At 43.1% G+C, this 17,578-nt stretch overlaps 1 protein-coding gene across 16 annotated transcripts in view; it reads right to left on the bottom strand.

Annotated features, from left to right (window-relative positions):
• The window catches only part of FAT3 (FAT atypical cadherin 3), a 762,831-nt gene that overhangs the window by 366,046 nt on the left and 379,207 nt on the right, over nucleotides 1–17,578 (bottom strand). Inside the window, exon 4 of one of the 16 annotated variants that reach the window (XM_043876764.1) lies at nucleotides 17,142–17,246. The exons of the other annotated variants lie outside the window; for them this stretch is intronic. Coding sequence (XP_043732699.1) covers nucleotides 17,161–17,246 — 86 coding nt within the window. The 3' untranslated portion in view covers nucleotides 17,142–17,160. The remainder of the gene's footprint in view (nucleotides 1–17,141; nucleotides 17,247–17,578) is intronic. 16 annotated transcript variants of the gene reach the window in all.

The following is a 17,578-nucleotide window of genomic DNA, read 5'->3' as shown; positions in this document are numbered from 1 at the left end:
AAACAGCTGTTGCTTGTAAGTCACCCAGCCTATGAGATTTTGTTACAGCAGCCAGAACAGACTATGCACATATAAGCAACAAGGCAAAAAGCTCCCCCAAATGTATTGCATAGCCTTCAGGAAAAGGCTGAGCTAAATGTCAAGTGGTAAAAAAAAAGGGCTTTCTGTACCATAAAAATCACTTCAATGAACTCCATGAATCACAGTTAAATCATTTTTTTTAATGACTGAAAATACAAAGATTAGGTCTTTGCCGAATTCAGGGCCCACCACTATGATCACTAATGTCGAGTCCTTTTGAAAAATGAAGACTCTGTGCCCTGGGAGGAGGCTGAGGAAGCAATGGGCAAGCGGCTGCTGGGAAGAGGGCGCACCTGAGCCCCACCACCATGTACAACAAGCAAGACAATAGGAGCCCCTGTCTACAGAGACTATTCAAAACTAGCCAAGGCATACAGTGTCCTTTAATCGTCTCAGAAATCCAGAGGGGCAGCTATATTTTATCACAGTTTTTTAGACAAGGAAAGGGAGAGTCAGAGAGTTTCTGAACTTGTCTGAGATCATCACCAAGACAGCAATAGGCAGAGCTAGAATTCAAACCCTTTTCTATCTAAGGGTGATCCTTGCCTTGCCACAAGAATTTGCATTTGGCAATATCCATAAGAATTCTCTCTAACCTTGACTCAATTAAAATACTTCATCTACTGTCTACTGGTTTTCAATATGCTGCTTGAAATCATTTTCTGTAGGCACAGAGCATCATGTAACATCAATTCTAAAATTCCTTCCAGTTAAAAATTAAAGAAGGAAGGAAGAATGGAAGGGAGGGAGGGGAGCAGGAAGACTATTTAATTCCTGAGCTGCCTGGAAGCTGCCTAAAATCAAAATTTTAGACAAAATTAAGCAGAACATCAACTTCAGAGAGAACTGATAACAATGACAGTGGGGTTGTGGCCTAAGGTCAAAGAGTACAGAAGGACTTTTTGGAGCTTTAGAGATGGGGCGGGGTAAGTCAGGTAACTTTCCAGACCAGGATCATCAACAAATAAACTGTTGGCAAAAAGAGGGGTAGAGTCTAGCTCCAACCGCGTCTCTATAAATGACCAAATTTCATTTCTTTCCATGGCTGAGTAATATTCCAGTGTATATATGTATCTAATCTTCTTTATCCATTCATCCCTCGATGGACACATAGGTTGCTTCCATGTCCTAGCTCTTATATGTACAACAGAAGCTAACATAGCATGATAAAGCAACTACACACCAACTGCACTCATCTCACACACTAGCAAAGTAATGCTCAAAATTCTCCAAGCCAGGCTTCAACAGTATGTGAACCGTGAATTCGCAGATGTTCAAGCTGGATTTAGAAAAGGCAGAGGAACCAGAGATCAAATTGCCAACATCCATTGGATCATCAAAAAAGCAAGAGAATACCAGAAAAACATCTACGTCTGCTTTATTGATTATGCCAAAGCCTTTGTGTAGATCACAACAAACAGTGGAAAATTCTTAAAGAAATGGGAATACAAGACCACCTGACCTGCCTCTTGAGAAACCTGTATGCAGGTCAGGAAGCAACAGTTAGAACTGGACATGGAGCAACAGACTGGTTTCAAATAGGAAAAGGAGTATGTCAAGGCTGTATATTGTCACCCTGCTTATTAACTTATATGCAGAGTACATCATGAGAAACGCTAGGCTGGATGAAGCACAAGCTGGAATCAAGATTGCCGGGAGAAATATCAATAACCTCAGATACGCAGATGACACTACACTTATGGCAGAAAGTGAAGAACTAAAGAGTCTCTTGATGAAAGTGAAAGAGGAGAGTGAAAAAGTTGGCTTAAAGCTCAACATTCAGAAAACTAAGATCATGGTATCCGGTCCCATCACTTCATGGCAAATAAATGGGGAAACAATGGAAACAGTGACAGACTTTATTTTCTTGGGCTCCAAAATCACTGCAGATGGTGACTGCAGCCATGAAATTAAGACACTAGCTCCTTGGAAGGAAAGCTATGACCAACCTAGACAGCATATTAAAAAGCAGAGACATTACTTTGCCGACAAAGGTCTGTCTAGTCCAAGCTATGGTTTTTCCAGTAGTCATGTATGGATGTGAGAGTTGGACTATAAAGAAAGCTGAGCACCAAAGAATTGATGCTTTTGAACTGTGGTTTTGGAGAAGACTCTTAAGAGTCCCTTGGACAGCAAGGAAATCCAACCAGTCAATCCTAAAGGAAATCAGTCCTGAATATTCATTGGAAGGACTGATGTTGAAGCTGAAATTCCAATACTTTGGCCACCTGATGCTAAGAACTGACTCCTTGGAAAACACCCTGATGCTGGGAAAGATTAAAGGTGGGAGGAGAAGGGGACGACAGAGGATGAGATGGTTGGATGGCATCACCAAGTCTATGGACACGAATTTGAGTAAGTTCCAGGAGTTGGTGATGGACAGGGAGGCCTAGTGTGTGTCCATGGGGTTGCAAAGAGTTGGATGTGACTAAGCGACTGAACTGAACTGAACTGAATACCCCAGTTAAAAAAAAGAGAGGCAGAGAAAGGAGAATGACTCAGAATGTGAAGCAAGAAGACCATAAAGACATGTTAGTTACAGTCTTTAGTTTTGCTAAGGATCCTAAAGGCAGACTATATGTCAGATGAACTTTATCCTAGATTGGTCATGTCTGAGTTAATGTATTAGTATATTGATTTGAGAGGTAACCAATTTCCATTTCCCTCTAAGTGTGATATCCATAGACCAACCCAAGGCAAAGCTTTCCACCAAACCCCTGACTTCACTCAACAGAAAGGAGGAAAATACAAAAGAAGTGGAAGGCTATCTGGTGAAGCTTCCTAAACTTTTCCCATGTTTTTCTTCATTAATAGAGAAAAGAGTGTCTCTATTCAAGGGGAATATTCCAAGACACCTCCCTTAATGGGAAAGGTCTGTGTAACGTTAATTAGATTTGCTAAATGCAAAGATATTTTCTTTTAGACAAGAGAGCCTGAATTAAATTTAATTTAACATAATTGTAGGAGATGGGTGGTTTAAAAAAAAATATTCTGCAAAGTGCTAATGTGATTCACCATAATCACAGCCTAATAAAGGAAACCGATATTTACAGGGAAGTATATGAAGTGAAGCACAAAAATTGTTAAGGAGTATTTAATAGGTGCTTTATCATGCACAATATATTTCACTTCCTCTGCTTTCTGTGGTACCTACTGTGGCTAAGTTTTACACCTAGGTGTTTGCTTCCATGCTCAGAAGAGGTCCAATTCCATGTTAAGATAATATTTAGAGACATGCATTTTCCAACTATTGAACAGGACTTTATCTTCACAACAGAAGATCTGAAGATGAGCTGAAGTTTATATGATTCACTCCTTTACGACAAAGTGGATTGAGGTCATCTTGAAGGGTGTCATGTCATTCTGTGTGCCATCACGGTATTTCACACTTAGAAGCTTAGAGAACCTCCCAGACAAAAGATTTCATCTGATATCCAGCTCTGAGCAAGTGACTGAATGTCACAGACCCTTAGTTTCCTCATTCCTAAAATAACAAGTGCAATGAATGCTTTGTGTAAAAGGTTGGTACATATCGCAAATTAAAATATGAGCTGCTCAGTTAAATTTGAACATCAGATAAACAACGAATAAAGTTTAGGATAACTCTACCCGACTCAGTATTTTCATCCTATATTTTATCTGGCAACCCTACTTGTGTAGATTAAGTTAAATAAATCATGGACAGCCTGGTACATACCAATATGTGTGTGTGTGCATACCCACATGCATATGTAAACACAGATACAATTATATTTTCTGAGGGAGGTGCAGCGGGCAAAAGAGAAGACTATGGCTCTCCTCCCCACCCCCACCCGCAGGAGACTTTATCAGCTAGATGGTAAGATGAGATGCCTGTTCCTGGAACAACTGTAAGATAACAACACAGTCAAGGCCAAAATCATAAATGCCCTGTGTGGGTGAGGATGGGGAAAATCAGATGGCCTGAACTGTGGGACAATAAAATCGTAGAGAGAGTAGATCTTGAATTGGATTCTAAATGGAGTGCAATGGAAGAATGAGTAAAAAGGAGGCTGTTTTAGTTAACGGGCCATCCCAGCACAAGCAAATTCCCCAAGGGGGCAGAAGCCCATGGTCCTCAAGAGTCACCAAGAACAGCCACCCAACAGGTGGTCTACTTGGTGGGAGAGGGCAAAGAAGCTTGCCTAGAGAGGGTGAGGGCAGATTACACAGGGTTTTGGGTACTGATATAAGACTCTGACTTGTTAATTTCATAGGGGCATAATTCCCTTTCCTACAAGGAGAACAGCAGACCTCTGTGTCCCTACTAGGATGTGCGATATGTTGGATGGTGACTTGCATTTGGGCTGAAAAAAATACGGGGAAAGTAGAGCCAAGAGTCAGCTCCTTGGCAGAATGAGAACAGAAAACAAAGCTAAGAGCAGCCCAGTGAGGGCCATGACATGATAGAATGCTCCAGAAGCCAACACAAGCCCGGGGACACAGCTTAGAGACTAGGAGCTCCAAGCAGACGGGAAGAGGCAGTGTCATGGAACAGGCAAAGGCTGGAAAAGTGCCCTGAGCTCTAAACTGCACCTGTGGGACTTGATGGCTTCCCAACGCTTAGAAGGAGAGGGCAAGACTGCCAAGAAACCTAAACAGGTTCAGACGAGGTAGCTGGGGCAGGAATTCAGCTATAAATCGTCAAGAGAAGCCCAGAGCAAGAGGGCAAAAGTAAGAGTGGGCAAAAGACATCCAATTCACAGGCATAAGGTGGATGAAGAGGCAGCAAGAGGGGAAACAGATTCAACAAATATTTAGTTAATATCCAATATATGCATGATGGGGTTCTAGACTTTGCAAAGAAGACAGGGATAAACAAGACATCAAAGCCTTCAAAATGCTTCTGATTAAGGAGGGAAAGATTAAGATTAAGATAGTGAGGTGAAGTCACTAAGTTGTATCTGACTCTTTGCGACCCCATGGACTGTAGCCCACCAGGCTCCTCCGTCCATGGGATTCTCCAGGCAAGAATACTGGAGTGCACTGCCGTCCCCTTTTTCCAGGGGATCTTCCCAACCCAGGGACCGCACCCAGGTCTCCCACATTGCAGGCAGATTCTTTACCACCTGAGACCCCAGGGAAGGCCAGGTGCCATGGATGTGGCCCTGACAGGAAACTGTCCCTCCAAATTGGGAATGAGGCGGGAATTGGATAAAGGATCTTTGAGTTGGATCTTAAAAAATGTGTAGGGTTTTAACAGGTGCCGCTAGTGTTGGGGGAAGACTATCTCCAACAAAGGTGATAGCAAACAATCATGGTAGCGCTGCTGGATGAAATGGAACAATGGGTCCAGGCCATAACGAGCCATCTAAATAAGGTTGCTCTGGAATTCGCTAGAAAAACAAAGCTTGAATTAAAAAGTGAAAATGAGAACATCAGTAAAAGATACGTCATTATTCTTCCCGACCTAATCTTCTACTTAACACAAAAAGCTTACATTTAAATTTTTTCCATGCCCACTTAACAAAAATAACAAAAACAAGATACACTGGAGGCTGCTTTACCTGCCTTAAGCAATTCAAGCAACTCTCAGGCATTTAATGTACCCTGGATAACTAGCCTTATGTAAAATTCTAGTCTATGCCAACCTGCTTACCCTCACTACTGGCATTTTAAAAGCATATTAATTGTATAGAAATATTCCAAGATTACATAATTACTGCTTTTTATAAACATTTAATAATTTTCAAAGGAGGCATCCCACACTCTTTGCCATTTGGGGTACAAAGCGTGCTTGCTCAGTTGCTCAGTCATGTCTGACTCTGCGACCCCATGAACTGTACCCCATCAGGCTCTTCTTTCCATGGAATTTTCCAGGCATGAATACTGGAGTGGGTTGCCATTTCCTACTCCAGGGGAGTCTCCTGCATCGGCAGGCAGATTCTTTACCACTGTGCCACAGAGGAAGCCCTCATAAGGTAACAGAATGTGGCGAGTCCTTTAAATTCCCAAATCTTTCCATAACAGGTACGGACAACGGGGCAGCTTTTCTGATGCTACTGCTAAAGTAGTCAGAATTCTGTAGCTATGAGGAAAAGAAACAGCCTTATGGTTTCTCATAAGGTCTTTACTTAATACGCCAAGTAGCATTTCATGGGGTCCTGCAAGGCTGCAGCTCTTCGAGTGAAAGACTCTACATACTGAAGGACTCTGTCCCCAAATTTAATTATCTCAGGGCATGACCACACACTCTGATAGAATGTGCCCTTTTATCTACTGCCTCTAGCAATCTGCTGAGATGGAAAGGTGGCCTATTATTAAATATATCTCCAGAAAAAAGAGAGATTCTATAAATTCAATCAATAGTGCATTCCAGTAGCTTACAACTCTCAGACGCATCAGGGTCTCCCTAGAGCACTGCTTATAATCCTCTGGTCATAATTTAAAGCAATTTCTTTTCATTCTGGCCTCCAGTCACCATCCACCTCTCATATATCTCTCAGCCTATAGCTTGTCTTCTATTTTATTCTCTCTCTCCAACCTTTCCCTAACAAGTTCTGCTTCCTAATTCAGAGTCATTTTCACTGATCCATTCCTGACCTTTTCCAAATATTTCATTTATCGTCGGGTCTTGACATAGCAATTTAATAAGAACAGACCACTGATCTTTATGTTACAAATTTTACTCCCAGAGGAGTCTGGATTTTAGCTTACAACACAATTAATGGGACTATAGATACTCATCTGGTTTTTAATAAAGAACTGTCTTAGTAGAACCATGGGCTCAGAAATGCCCTTATAAGGTAATACCATCCAGTCACCAAGATAACAGACTATTTTTATTTTCATCAGTTTTTCATTCCTTTCAACTCCTCTGTCAAAGCCACATACTTAATTATCTTTCCAGCATTGGTTTTTTATGACATATTAGACGATTACAGTGAAAAATGTTACTTTGCCATGTACTTTTCTTCTAAAGAACACAAAGCTTCTCTCATAAGTGATCTAATGTTCCTTAAAGCTCTCATCTCTGAGAGATGGAAGTTTTTATTATTCCTTATTTTATAAACAGGCAAAGTGAGGCTTCAGAAGAGGACATGATTAAGGTTTGACAGATGGTTAGAACAGAGGTAAGAACTGGGTTGTGTATTCCTGGTTCTTTGCTGCCTAATGCAATCAGAAGATTGCCCTTGGTAATAACTCTCTCAAATTTTCAGTCCATTATCAAAATAGTAAATATCTCCAACCCTGTGTAACTGTGCTGCAGGGAACATGGCCGAGTGGAAAGCCCATGAGGTCTGCAGTCGGAAAGCTTCTTAGAGGTGTACCTTCCAGCTGATCACTCAAACTCCGGGGATTTTGTTTTGTAAAGTGGTCTTATGGCAGTTCAGCAGTAGAGAAGCAACCTGCCAAGGCAGGAGATGTGGGTTCGATCCCTGGGTCAGGAAGATCCCCTGCAGAGGGGAATGGCTACGCACTCCAGTGTTCTTGCCTGGAGGATCACATGCACAGAAGATACTGGTGGGCTACAGTCCATGGGGTCGCGCAAGAGTCAGACATGACTCAGTGACTAACAACACAAAAACAGCTTGGTAACAAGAGTGACCACAGGGTAAATCAGAGGGCACACAACAGCACTTCCAAGCTAGGTATATTCACGGCAAATGAGCAAACCACCTTCACACCTTTGACTCTTCAAGGCCCTGTATAATTGTTTTAAATGACTTGGAACACACAGTCTGTCAATAAGAGAGCCAAGTACTATGTGAACACTCCTCGTAAGTGTTGGTCAGATTAGTACTTTTTTCTTTTTTCTTATCCTTACTATTTAGTACTCAAATAGTTCTTTTCTGGTAACACTAGTATCTCTTTGAGTCCATAATTGATTAGCCTGCATATAATTTTTAAGTGCAAAGCTTAGAATTTACATAATAGCCATGAGTCCCATTACACTGCGTATACTTTGGGTATGTCATAAGAATCTGCTGGACCATTTCTAACAGAGGGATTACTTGCAGACGATTTACTTCTCAGTGTGTGTACTCTCTAGTTCACTGTTCTCTCCTTTTCTCTCTCTTCTCTTTTTCTTTAAAGCTCAATTTCCCTCTCTCCCAGGTTTCCCACAAGATACAACCGAAGGAAATAAAACAATAAAAAAGTATATCACGAAAAGCTTATATCGAAAACAGACCTGCGTTTTTCTTTGGAAATGGATGTTACCTCCCAGCATTCTGATGCCCTGTGAACCCTGTGAAGCTCTTTGTTGAGCACCAGGTAATCTGAATGCAGGAATTTCAGTGCCACAGTATTAATTATTTTCTTTTTTTAAAATTCATTTAGTTAAATCGAAGGCTAATCACTTTACAATATCGTGATGGTTTTTGCCATACACTGACGTGAGTCAGCCCCGAGTGTACATGTGGCCCCCCGTCCCGAACCCCCTCCCACGCCCTCCCCGCCCCATCCTTCTGGGTTGTCCCAGTGAGCCAGCTGTGAGTGCCCTGCTCCATGCAGCGAACTTGGACTGGTCATCTGTTTCACATAGAGCTGCCTTCCTTTCCTGAGGACTATAAAACTTTCAGTGGGATGAGAGTACTGCTTCTTTCTCTTCTTGGTGGTTATCAAAAGCACAACCTAAGTTAGAGATGAAAGGGGTATTTTTCGGTTACTGTTTTTGGTATTTAAGCTGCTCCTTTATCACTCACAGGAAAGGTATAATTCTTACTATGTTTCTCCCTCCATCATGTGACAAACACTCAACTGATTGGAACCTTGGCCTGGAAGTTAATGCCGATTTTCAGAGGAGTATTCCTCATAGGAAGCCAACTTGGAATGTTTTGCCTGTATCTGCCACTTTTAGCATTCGATAACAGAGGCTAGAATTTAAATGGATGTCCCAATAGCACAAAAGCACTTCTCGGACTGTACTTACTGAAATAAGAAGAGCTTACACATCATGCTTGGGAATGAACACATGATCAAAACAGAAATATGAACTCTCAGGCTACAAATTTATAAATTTACTTGTGATACAATTTACCTGTTTGTCAAAATGTCCCAAAGACCTCACCACCAGATGCTATTTAATGACACAGGCAAGGTTGTGTTGAGGTTGAGACCAACAAGTAACTGAAACCAAACCAAGAATATTTAGTTCTGTAGGAATCAGCTCTGGGAAGGCCCCAGCCTCCAGAGAAACGGACGCAGCTCTGAAGACAAAGTGGGCACCTGGGAGGCTGTATGTATTGCTTCTTCAGTTTCAGCCCGTAAGGACCTGACACTGTTAGTCACTCAGTCGTGTCCGACTCTTTGTGACCCACGGACTGTAGCCCGCCAGGCTCCTCTGTCCATGGAATTCTCCGGGCAAGAATACTGGAGTGGGTTGTCATTCGCTTCTCCAAGCGATGTTCCTAACCCAGGGACTGAACCTGGATCTCCTGCATTGCAGGCAGGTTCTTTGCTGCCTGAGCCGCCAGGCTTCTTCCTTAAAAAGTACTCTGATCATTTTCATATACCGCAGAATCCTGCCCCGGGTCGGAGCAGCCACCTATGCTGGCAAAGATGACACTGAGAATCGGCACACATTTTTAAGCTCTCAAGTCATAACTCACTTTATGACAGCTCAGTACTGTTGTTGTTCAGTTGCCCGGTCGCGTCTGACTCTTTGCGACCCATGGACTGCAGCACGCCAGGCCTCCCCAAGCCTCCCCATTTCCTGGAGTTTGCCCAAGTTCATTTCCATTGCATCGGTGATGCCCTCCAGCTATCTCATCCTCTGATGCCCTCTTAATTCGCATGTGAACCTGAAATTAGTTGTGATAAATTTGAGTACAACCTAGAAGTCTGGATCTCTGATACTTTTAAGTATCTCCACTTTATCTCAAACTCTGACTTTTCATTTCTAGTCTCAAAAAACTGAAAACAGTCCTGAATAAAAGTCTTCTTCCTTCTGCCTACTAATTCATCTGGATTTTTTAAATTAAAAATTTATTTTTAAATTTATTCACATTACTGCTGAGACTGTACTTTTTAGAAGTGCCAAGCATGGAGTCAGCACGTGCTCTTAGCACTAAATTGTAATAAGACAACTCGGTGAAGCAACCACTACCAGCCCCACTTTACGGTTAAAGAAATTGAGACTTAAAGACGTGTTAATATTATCAAAAAGAGATCCCCCCACTGCCTACCCTATAAAACAGACCAACAAAAAATCTAAACCAATTCTCTTATAAGATCTTTAGAAGGGTCTTATGTATTATATACTTGGATAATAAAGTTGAAAGTATGCAAGACAAAATATACAGTGTTTAATTTCAAATTTGATTCACTTCAGGAAATCTCATTACAGATTCATACGTAGTATACTATTATTATTGTTACAGTTTCTTTAGCATCATTTACAATCAATTTACAGTGTTGCCTGGGAAATCAAAAGAGGCAGCAGCAGAAAGCAGACTGAGCGTGGTTCTAGTATTGGGCACTGAATGGGAAGCCAGAGGGATGGTGTTTATTATGTTCCTTTAATGGGTCAGGTGGTAAAGAATCTGTCTTCAATGCAGGAGGCCCGCTTTCAATCCCTGGGTCAGGAAGATTCCCTGGAGAAGGAAATGGCAACCCACTCCAGTATTCTTGCCTGGGAAATCCCATGGACAGAGGAGCCTGGCGGGCTGCAGTCTATATGCTTCTCAAAGAACTGGACACAACCGAGTGACTAATACTCTCACTTCAATGAGTTAGAAACCAGATTAGAGTTTACCTATATTCTCTCACGTAATAGTTACATCACCTGTATTAGTTTTATATATTGTCCCTCAAAAGTCCTGAAGTAGCTAAATGATATCTAAACCAGACAACAGTATAAATAGATGAGAAAATCAGGGTAAACAGAGAACAATGATAGGGCGGTTTTTAAAAAGCAAGTCAGTCACAGGCATTATAATCATCATGTATTTTGTGTGGGCGGGAGCCTGGACTCCGAAGCCACCATGTCTGAATCCGAGGGCAGGCCAGCCGGCAACCCCACTCCATGATGGGGTGAAATCTTGAGTCAGTGACTGTGGTACACTCAGAGCCTCAGTCCCTTTCTCGGCAAAGTGGAGATGATGATGGGAGCATCACTATCCCCACCCAGAGCTGGGATGAGACACACAGTCAGAATACATATTGAATGCTTCGCACAGTGACTAAAATGAAGCAAGGCTCCACACACATTAGCCATCAGTATGAAAAACAATGCACGCTATATCGTGCTCAACGAGGTTGCCAAAGACACAGTACATTTACTAGAAGCTCACCAGCATTTGGCTCAATCTCAAACACACTGAGATAGGAAGAACAGAAATCTGCTTCAAGATCTACAGGTTGTATTAGCAGAAAACAAATCAACCACTGAAGAGACAGATAGCTGCTTTCCCTTCCTGCTGAGGAGGCTGATGACCATGCTTCCTGTGATGGCATTATTATCCCCATCTTGTTGACAAAGAATCAAAACCCTGCAAAGTCAAACTCCAGGCTCAGTAGCACAATGAGAGGCCAAGCAGGACACAGGGCTCCTTCTATGTGAGTCTGCTCCCAGGTTAAGGCACTTGGACTCCACTGAGAGATTTGCTCAGACGGTAAAGAATACGCCTAGAATGGAGGAGATGCGGGTTCAATCCCTGGATCAGGAAGTTCCCGTGGAGAATGAAATGGCAACCCACTCCAGTATACTGCCTGAAAAATCCCAAGGACAGAGGAGCCTGGTGGGCTACAGTTGATGGGGTTGCAAAGCGTTGGACACTGAAGGGATGGAAGTGACCGAGCATGCATGCGGGCACGAGAGCTTTGGGCGCACCATCAAGGGAGCAGACACTTCCGTCATCTCTGGCATGTGCCATGAACACATTCCAAATTCTAAGTCTGATGTGGGAAGGGAGAGTTCGGGGAGGGACTTTCATTTCCTGCTGTTCTGCCGCTACAGAGTCATCTCAGACATTCGTGCCTCACTTTGGCCACCAGAGACCACAGCACGTAAGACAGGTGTGGGCCACGGCTCTGTGGCAACCAGCCGCATCCACGGCTGCACTATTTTCAACCAGCAGGGAGAAATCAACCCCATTTCTCTTTCCCCTAAAGGCCCTTGGAATGTTTGGAGGCACGTCAGCTTTGCGAAAACCAGCATTTATTTGCTCTATTATGAAACTTGCCTTTAGTGGAATGTGTCAGTTATATGTTGGGGCTGGATGGAGACCCTTCATTGTAGGTGATTTCAATTTTCTTTATTAGTCGTTTTAATTGGTCAGTGTGTTAGTTTCCTAGAACTGCCAGAACAAAGTACCACAAGCTGAGTGGCTTAAGGCAACAGAAATATACTCTCATATAGTTCTGGAGGCGATAATGTCAAAATCAAGGTGTCAGCAGAGCTGGTTTCCTTTGGAGGGTCTGAAGTTCGGAGCCTCTCCCAGCTTCTGGTGGCTGCTGGCCACCCTTGACTGTCCTTGGTGGGCACAGCACTGGCTCCTTCACTTTGATCTCTGCCTCTGTCTTCACATGGCCTTCTTTCCCCTGGAGGTCTGTGTCTTCTCCTTTACCGTCCCCGTTTATGAGAAGATTCACTATGGAACTTAAAGCCCACTGTATTTATTTTCAAATTATTCCAATGAGAAGCTCATTTTAGTTTTTAAATTGCAGTTAATTTACATTGTTAGTTTCAATTGTACAGCGGAGTAATTCAGCAAATGGAATTCCCTAGAGGCTCCGGGGTAAAGAATCCGCCTGCAACGCAGCAGACACAGGGTTGACCCCTGGGTCAGGAAGATCCCTGGGGAAGGAAATGGAAACCCACTCCAGTATTCTTGTCTGCGGAATCCCCTGGACAGAGGAACCCGGTGGGCTACAGTCCATGGGGTTCCAAGAGTTGGAGATGACTTAGTGACTAAACCACTACCACCATATATATATATACACATGTGTGTATATTCTTACTCAGATTCTTTTCCATTATAAGCTATTCTGAGGTATTGAGTATAGTCTTGTGCTACACAGCAGGTTCTTGTTGTTTACCTATTTTATATATAGTAGTATGTATATGTTAAACCCAAATATCTAATTTGAGAGCCCACTTTAAATCCAGGATGATCTCATCTCAAAATCCTTAACTTAATTACATTTGTTCCCAAAAAAGCTCATGCTCACAGGGATTAGGACTTGGACATACATTTTACAGGTCTTACATAACCCATTCTTACCACTATAACCAGTGGTTGTCTGTTCAGGCTTCCCAGCTGGGTCAGCGGTAAAGAATCTGCATGCAGTGCAGGGGCCGCAGGAGCCAAGGATCCCATCCCTGGGTCGGGAAGACGCCCTGGAGGAGGGCGTGGCAGCCCACTCCAGTGTTCCTGCCTGGAGAATCCCATGGGCAGAGGAGACTGACGGGCCATAGTCTACGGAGTCACAAAGAGTCGGGAACAACTAAAGCTCAGCACGCGTGCAATCTGTGTTCACTTCCAACATTTCCAACAAAATGGAAAGTAGAGGGGTGTTTCTAGGAGTCATGGAGAGACTTCCTGTTGGGGTAAGGTTTGATATTTTGAGGAAATTACTCCCATCCCTACCAGCGTAGTCACCCAGGGGTCAGGGAGCAGAGGCTGAAGTGGCCACCTCTTCAGGACCCTCCAACAGCACATTTAAGCATTCATGACCCAAGCCTAGTCTGTTGGCTCATGAAAAACAAGAACATCCCTCTTCATCTCTGTGCCTTAGCACCTGCACAGGTCCCGGGACATAATAATTAAGACAGTTACGCTCCAGGGAAGGTGGGGAAATTAAGAAACTGGAATAGTAGACAGAAGATAAAATAGCACCAATTTTGTACAACTCATCACTGTTGCCTAAACCAAGCTATAGCATCTCTCAGTTTTGACATGACCAAACAGTCTCCCTTCTCCCTTTTCACTGGCATGCTGGGTACCATCTTCTCACGGCGTCAGCTTCTTAATTAGGTTAGCAAGACACCACATGCTTATCAGTTCACCCACGAGGAAATCAAATGCTTCAGTTGTAAGTAGTGGAAATTCAATGTATATTACAGAAGATGGAGGGTTCTGTCGCCATGGTAACTGAACAGGCTGAACAACTCCCCCATTCAGCAATTAGCTACTTCAGTGAGTGGTTAACTAGTTAAAAACACCTCAATGTACACAGTCATTTTCATTCCTTCACTCCTGGGAGACATTTCAGTTTTATACCTCTCCTGACATGCCAGAGGTCCTACCGATGCATCACCACACACTGCCTTTCATTTAACTATCTTATTAAGGTTGCAATATTGACAGATTTTTTAAAAACCATGGTCAGTTATTAATACTCTTGCTCAAATAGCATGGAGAGAGAGTGGCATTTAAAACATGTCCCCTGACATTTAGTGCGTGGATGAGAAAATGCTGAACTACCTGCAGTACTTACTTCATGTTATTTTTGTCATCAGATGCTCAGGGTTACCGTTTCATCCTGGCTGGCTTCAGGCTAAATCTCATTTGAGAATCTATCAGTTTTTGAGTATAAAAATTACCCATGAAACTTGTTGGTAGAATAACATAGTAACTTAGTTAAATATTATTGGGTTGGCCAAAAACTTCATTTGGTTTTTCCTACTATCTTCTGGAAAAACTCAAACAAGATTTTCGGCCAATTCAGTATCTTTAAAAGGACAGACCTCTAATGCTGTTTAGTCACTAAGTTGTGTCCGACTCTTTGTGACCCATGGACTATATAGCAAGCCAGGCTCCTCTGTCCATAGAATTTCCCAGGCAAGAATGCTGGAGGGGGTTGTCATTTCCTTCTCCAGGGGATCTTTCCAACCCAGGGATCAAACCCATGTCTCCTGCATTGCGGGCAGTTTCTTTACCACTGAGACACAAGGGAAGCCCAGACCTCTAAGATCTTTCAATTTAAACTGTACAATGAATGACATCTTTTAGAGACACGATGTGTTACCATAAATCACAATGGGATGGGTGCTGAGCCCCATGAAAGCAGAGGCTGTGTCTCCTTAATACCACATGAACTTCTATGCCTGAGACATAAGTGACACTCAGCCAATACTGTCTGAATGAACAAGGGGATCTATGGCCAGGGATCTATGAGGGCTGTAAAAGCCAAGTGTCAGGATGAGGTGAGACTCCGAGCCTTTCTTCCATCCCCAAATATGTGACAGGCAATGCTGAAGTTCAAATGTTTTCCGACATATAAAAATGCTGCCTCCCTGAAAACTCACATGGTTACCCAAGAGGAAGGGCAGGAGAAAATGCGAAGAAGGATGGTGAGAGAAAAGGAAGAAATCAAATGTGGAAGTGACTCAAAATGAGCAACAAAAGAGAGCTGAGAATTAGACCGAGAAAAAGAACCCAGGTCCCGAAAGAGGAGCTAAGTCCTAGAGGAGAAAGGGACAGAAAAAAGCAGAGCAAAAGCAAAAACGTCAGCAGCTGTCCTGGTCTCACCAGCCCTCTGCAGAAGACACATCCATGAGCTGACAACACTATCACATGTTCAAATTTCAGGCCAGAAGTAACACTGACAAACTTGTCTTAAGTCAGGGTAAACCTGCAAAGAGAAGCGGGGTGGCCCTGCACCGTGGGGATGGTGTTGACAGTCACTCTGGAAGGGCAGCCTTCAATGCGGGGCGACACGGGATCCACTGAGCTCATCACAGTAGGAAGCGGACTGCTGGCCGTGTGGTTTGGGCTGCAGATCCCGTGAGCGGTAGATGCTCTTTGTCGCTGACTCTCAGAGCCCAGGATAGCCCCTGGCCGATCCCCTTGTTCCCGGTTGCCCATGTCCCAGCACCAGGCAGCACAGGCCTGGAGCAGGACAACTGTCCCTCAGGAGGAGGGAAGCTTTCAGGAGCCCTCCTTCCCCGGCACTGAGCCTGCTCATCTGTCCCTGGGTCATGCCTCGGTCTTCCCCTCCTCCCTCTTTTATTCTTCACTTCCAGACTCCCTTGATGGAATCTATTCCAGCGAGAGAGTTCTAGAAAGAGCTAAGAAGAATTTTGCTTTTTAATTTTAATCCAAGCACCCAGTACAGTCCCTGGCAAAGAAGAGATATAAAATGGTAGTCAGTGACCTTGACTGAACACTTGATAGAGGACAGGAACTTCATTCTCAGAGGATAAATGAACCAACAAATTAACAAGCTCCTGACATGGAAATTACACCTTGCTGGTTGTCACTTCCACTAGCTATTAAACGAGGATCTTGAGAAACTCTGGAAAAGACTGGCTCTGTGTGATCAAAACAGGGTCCATACAGACAGGGACTATGCCACTTTGAATCAATGGCATTAAAATGCCAAGCAGAGCTTGATCTTAGAAAATATTCTTTGAAGGCAGACAATGCAAGTTGTATATTTATTTAATTTACTGCATTATCTGCATATATGTGTCACAATCTTTCCTATATGTTTTCTTCAACCTAGTCTGATGAGTGAAAAGAATGCTAGGGGTATAGATGAAACAAGATTAGCCAAGGGTTAATAGCTTCACTGGTGGCTCAGACAGTAAAGAACCAACCTGCAATGCAAGAGACCCAGGTTCAATCCCTCGGCCAGCAAGACCCCTTGGAGAAGGGAATGGCAACCCACTCTGGGATTCTTGCCTGGAGGATTCCATGGACAGAGGAGTCAGACACGACTGAGGGACTACCACTTCATTTCAATAGTGGTTGAAGCTGGATGCTGGGTGTATAGGAGTTTGTTATATTATTCTCTTTCGTGTGGTGTTTGTTTACCAATTTTCATAATCAAAATGTTTTGAAAATTCCCCAAGATAACATCACTAATGATTATCCAACACCATGCTCAGATTCTCACTCACACAGTCCTTAATCTGAGGGGTGCTGAAGATTCTTTATATGCAAGCACTGGGTGACCAAGGCTGTCTTAGGGAGCTTACCCCTAGAGAAAAGATACAACATGTGCATCTATTATTATTATTATTATTATCCATGGCAGGAGCTGAAAACTGTTACCAAGTACATATATAGTGAAAGAGTGAATTCCGCTTAAGTCAATTATAATGTTTCATTCTCCCCAACTACTGCAGACTCATTCTATCCTTTGCTTACCAGTCAAAATCCAGTTTTACTACATGGTCCCAACACAGCTATTAAGGGCGCACTGATCACAGTTCTTCTCATCACCAACTGAAATTGTGGATTTCAGACACCTTGCTGTCAGAGACATTAAAGGAACATACATAGTCAAACAAAAGCGAGCAATAACACCTCACAGGTTGACAAGGAGGCCTGTGGTGAGATGAGGTGCTCAGCTCTAGCTGCAGATAGTGTGAGCTGCTGGAAATCACTTTTCCCACCAATTATTGCAATGAGGCACTGAGGTGGTAAAGGCTTGAAATTCCCAAAGCAGACACCAGTTTCCTAACGAGGCTGGGAGCATGCTAGCTTTGTTAAATATGCAAAATGATCAAATTAAAGTGGGGGGTACTTTAGTTGAATGGGGATGTGTCCGCTAGACTTCTTATGAATACAATAGGATATGTAGG

The sequence above is a fragment of the Cervus elaphus genome, chromosome 2 (assembly GCF_910594005.1).
Source record: "Cervus elaphus chromosome 2, mCerEla1.1, whole genome shotgun sequence".
In the NCBI taxonomy this organism is placed as follows: Eukaryota; Metazoa; Chordata; class Mammalia; order Artiodactyla; family Cervidae; genus Cervus; species Cervus elaphus.
Note: the sequence above shows the minus strand (reverse complement) of the source record. Positions and strands in the feature narration are given on the sequence as shown.